This window comes from Arachis duranensis, chromosome 3 (genome assembly GCF_000817695.3).
Source record: "Arachis duranensis cultivar V14167 chromosome 3, aradu.V14167.gnm2.J7QH, whole genome shotgun sequence".
Taxonomy (NCBI): Eukaryota; Viridiplantae; Streptophyta; class Magnoliopsida; order Fabales; family Fabaceae; genus Arachis; species Arachis duranensis.
The window spans coordinates 131,000,389-131,004,679 of NC_029774.3; the positions used below are offsets into that span (position 1 = coordinate 131,000,389).

Below are 4,291 nucleotides of genomic sequence, written 5' to 3' on the forward strand. Positions count from 1 at the left end.
GTAAGCATTTTATTCTTTTTGCGATTGTTAAGATTTTTAAATATTTATTAAATTTAATTTTCATGCAAAATAAAAAATTATCAAATGTTTATATTAATTAATATTTCATGTTTATTTTTTTCTAATAACAATTATATGTCATTCTAGAAGATAGAATAAGTATAATACAACACTTATTTATATTAATTAGTAAATTACATTATATTTTTATGAAAACCATTTTATCTTTTTGCATAATTTTCTAGTATAATCAAGATGTTTTAACTTTTAGTTTTTGTATTTTTTTTATCCCTTCTGTTATTCGTATTTTTTTCACGTTATATCATTTTTTCTTAGACTATATAATATATAGATTATAGAATAAAGTATTGTACTAATTCCTAACCTTTGAATCAAATCCTCTTTTTATTTCTAATATTTGAAACATCTTATTTTATTTCAAATATCTTATTTCGACTTATTTTAGTTACTTAAGTCAAAATGAAAGTTTTTTATTTTTCCAAAATTACTATTCCATTATGATTTCCTTCAAGTAGCACCAAAAACTGTAATAGAAAAAATAATATTTTTTGAAAAAAAAGTTGACCGAAAAACAAAAAACACAACTAAATAACATATTTAAAACAAAAATATAATGTTTTAAACATTAAAATCAAAACTAAAATTTAACTAAAATACTAAAAATTAAAATAATATTTTATCTTATATTATATATGTCCAATTCTATAGTACTTTTTATTTCGGTTCTTAATTTATCTAACTTATTTTTTAAAATAAAAAATTAAATGTTTAGAATTCATTAAATATTAACAATTTAAATTTTTTTAACAAATTAAGTACCATGCTAAAGGCACGTTAGCCAGTAGCCAGCACCATTATATATAGACTCCACATCACATTCAATATCAAAGAAAAATAAGTGATTGTAATCTCATAAAAAAAGAATATAGATATCATTTTTGACCAAATAATACCCTACATTCTCAAGGGAAGAACAGGAATCATGTCTCAATCTTGTTCCTCATAATCTGCCAGCGACTGATGTCCTTGTTTTAGGGGTGTGTGTACCTATGTGTCGAAAAAAAAAAAGTCATATATGCTTACTATTATATTGCATTGTTAAGAAAATGACATTCCAATATTTGATTCATTCTACTAGTTGGTCTTTTATTATTTTCCTCCAAATTTTTTTAAAGAATAAAATATATTTTTATTTTTAACGTTTGTAATTTTTTTAAAAATATTTTTAATGTTTTATTGCATTTAATTTTGTTTTTAATGTTTTTTATTTATGTTAAAATTATTTTTAGATATTAATTCTATGTAAAATATTAAAGACAAAATTAAAAAATTTTAAAATTATTTTGACACAAATAAAAAATATTAAGAATAAAATTGATCGAAAATAAAAAAATAAATAAAATTAAATATTAAAAATATTTTTAAAAAAAATCACAAACATTAAAAATAAAAAGTATATTTTATTTTTTATTTAATTTTATCTGACTTGGTTTTGCACACGTGAAGGTAATGACCAATAGAAGATTTAAAAGTGTAAAGCACAGGGTATTGGCAGAGTCAAAGAAGTCAAGAATGTCAATGATATATTTTGGAGGAGCAGCATTAAGTGAAAAGATAGCACCATTGAAATCACTCATGTCGAAAGATGAAGAGAGCCTTTACAAGGAATTCACATGGTTGGAATACAAGAATGCTGCTTACAAGTCAAGGCTTGCTGATAATAGGCTCAGCCTCTTTGAGAAATAATAATCTCATCCCACAATAATATGAAATTAAATATAACGGCGCAGAGAATAAATTTCCAAAATAGTGTTTTCGATTTACGGTTTTTAATATTTTAATCTTTCAAATTCAAAAATTATTATACTAGTTTTTGAAATTCGAACACTATATTAGTTTGTGAATCTTTTTTAATGCTGCATCAATAAATAAAATAATGAGTTGATTATGACTTAACTTGACAGATTAGACATATAGTTAAATAATGCCGTTTTGTTTAACATTCAAATAAGACAAAATAAAAAAACAAAAAAAAATTGTATAATGTACAAATCGTATTAACTTATTTTATTTTCTAAATGATCGATATCTTTTTTTTTTAATTGTTTAAGCACCAAAATGAAATCACGTTATTTAACTTTGTACTTAGTATGGTAAGTCAGAGATAACTCAATGTATCATTCCGAAAAACAATAAAAAAAGTCAAGAAACTAATATAGCGTTTGAAGTTGAATCTCAAATACTAGTATAATAAATTTTAAATTTAAAAAACTCAATCAATAAAAATTGTGAATCTCAAGAATCACTATAAAAATTTATTCCATCAAACATACATAGTATTTGAATTTCGCTAAGGAGTCAATTGAATATTTATACAATGTGTATAATGTGCTATTTATTTGGCCTAATATGAGTTAAAAATGAACATCTAGAATAAAATATTACTAATTTCTCAAATACAATACACTTATACTATCCAAAATAACCATCTAGATATCAGAAATAATAAACATATGATATTCTACTAAATCAAATATCTCTGTATCCCCATTATACACATTATATAAATACTCTGTTAACTTACTATATTTTCTCATAGTATTATTATTTCGTTGGATTGAGCGCGCGTTAATAAGCTCACCAAGTTGCAATCAAGCTCAAATATATTAGCTTCGGTCCCTTTTCAATTTTTTTAAATTGAAATTAAGAATGTAAACATATATTGGGGGACAAATTACTAAAATAAATTGGTTGTCTTTTAATATTATCAAAATATAACATCTATACATTAAATACAACATCGGATTGGTGTGCCTTGTTTAAAATTTAAATTTGTGAGTTTGACAGGTATTTAAGTACGATTTAGGTTAAATTTATACTCTACATATGTTTTTAAATTTTGACACTACACTAGTTAGCCTAAATGATGATATGTTAAATTTTTATTCATGTAAAATAAAAATATTTTTTATTTATCTAAAATAGAATTTATAGAGATATAAAATAAAGAATTATGTGTTGTATGCATATCATTTCGACTATCATGAATTAATCAACTTAATATTCATCCCTTTTGGTGTACCATTCTAAATTCATTACAACATGATGTAAACGAAAGTGGTATAAAAATAATATAAGTTTTTATAAGTAGTATATATTATTGTATTAAACTAGAAACAAAAGCATGATACAGTCTATGCAAACAACACCAAAATATATAATGACTTCAACCACTTGTCTATGTGTACTTAATGCATCACAATAAGTCACATAATATTAAGAACTTTAACCTCTCATTTTCTTTTCTTATTACATTGTACCTTTAGAAAACGAGAATAATTATTGTCAAATTTTTTTATAGTATTCCAATATAAATTTTATATTATAAATTTTAAAAGACCAATTGAACTTGCAGCACTCAAACAAAATTCTATTTTGCAATTTTTTGTATGAATTTCATATCATAAGAACTTAACTTTAATTTAGAAGATAATCAGCCATATGACTCGGACAATAAAAAAAATTTAAATTGAATTCAACGTCAGTATAAATGAAAAAAATTAGATTCGATGAATCTAAAAACGGTTATGAATTTTTATATTAATAAATGACATATCATTTTTTAGGGGATATATAGACAAACATAAATCACTATAGAGTACTGCGATTTATATTTTTTAAGTATTCTATCAGAAATTGCTAGAAGGATATAGCGGTTTCTTTTCACACACAATTCAATATAAACAGCTACACCTTTCGACAGTTTACGTCCAAATCATAATTCATAGTATCTCTATGGTAGTTTCTATAGAAATAGAAAAAATGCATTTACGTCTATACATTATATTCTAATAATATTAAAAGATAAATAATTTATTTTAGTAACTTAGCCTATATTTAGAGAACAAAAATTATAAGTCAAACATACATGTAGAAACTCTTAAAATTAATTATTCGTATATAATATATATTAAAATATAAAATATATATATTAATCAATTTATAGAAATATTTTGGTAAGTTCACTTTGGATTTTGATCATGGATTGAAATAATAAATCAAATTGGTTGAGTATTTAATCAAGTTGGATTCATCTAATAGTTAGTTCACTAATTCATTTTTTTAATTAATTTTTTTTGTTACTAAAGATGTTTGTACATCCCCCAACCCGACAGGTTAAGAACTAATCCTTCACGAATCTAAGCTCTATTTAAGGATCTGCTGCTGGCCAATGAATTGCTGCATACATAAGGCAGAATTTAAACTCTCG

General features: G+C 23.1%; 1 protein-coding gene across 1 annotated transcript in view; it reads left to right on the forward strand.

Moving 5' to 3' along the window:
- The window catches only part of LOC110279559 (gibberellin 2-beta-dioxygenase), a 3,178-nt gene extending 1,364 nt beyond the window's left edge, over positions 1–1,814 (forward strand). The window contains exon 3 of the mRNA XM_021139425.2: positions 1,528–1,814. Coding sequence (XP_020995084.1) covers positions 1,528–1,767 — 240 coding nt within the window. The 3' untranslated portion in view covers positions 1,768–1,814. The remainder of the gene's footprint in view (positions 1–1,527) is intronic.
- The last annotated feature ends 2,477 nt before the right edge of the window (positions 1,815–4,291 follow it).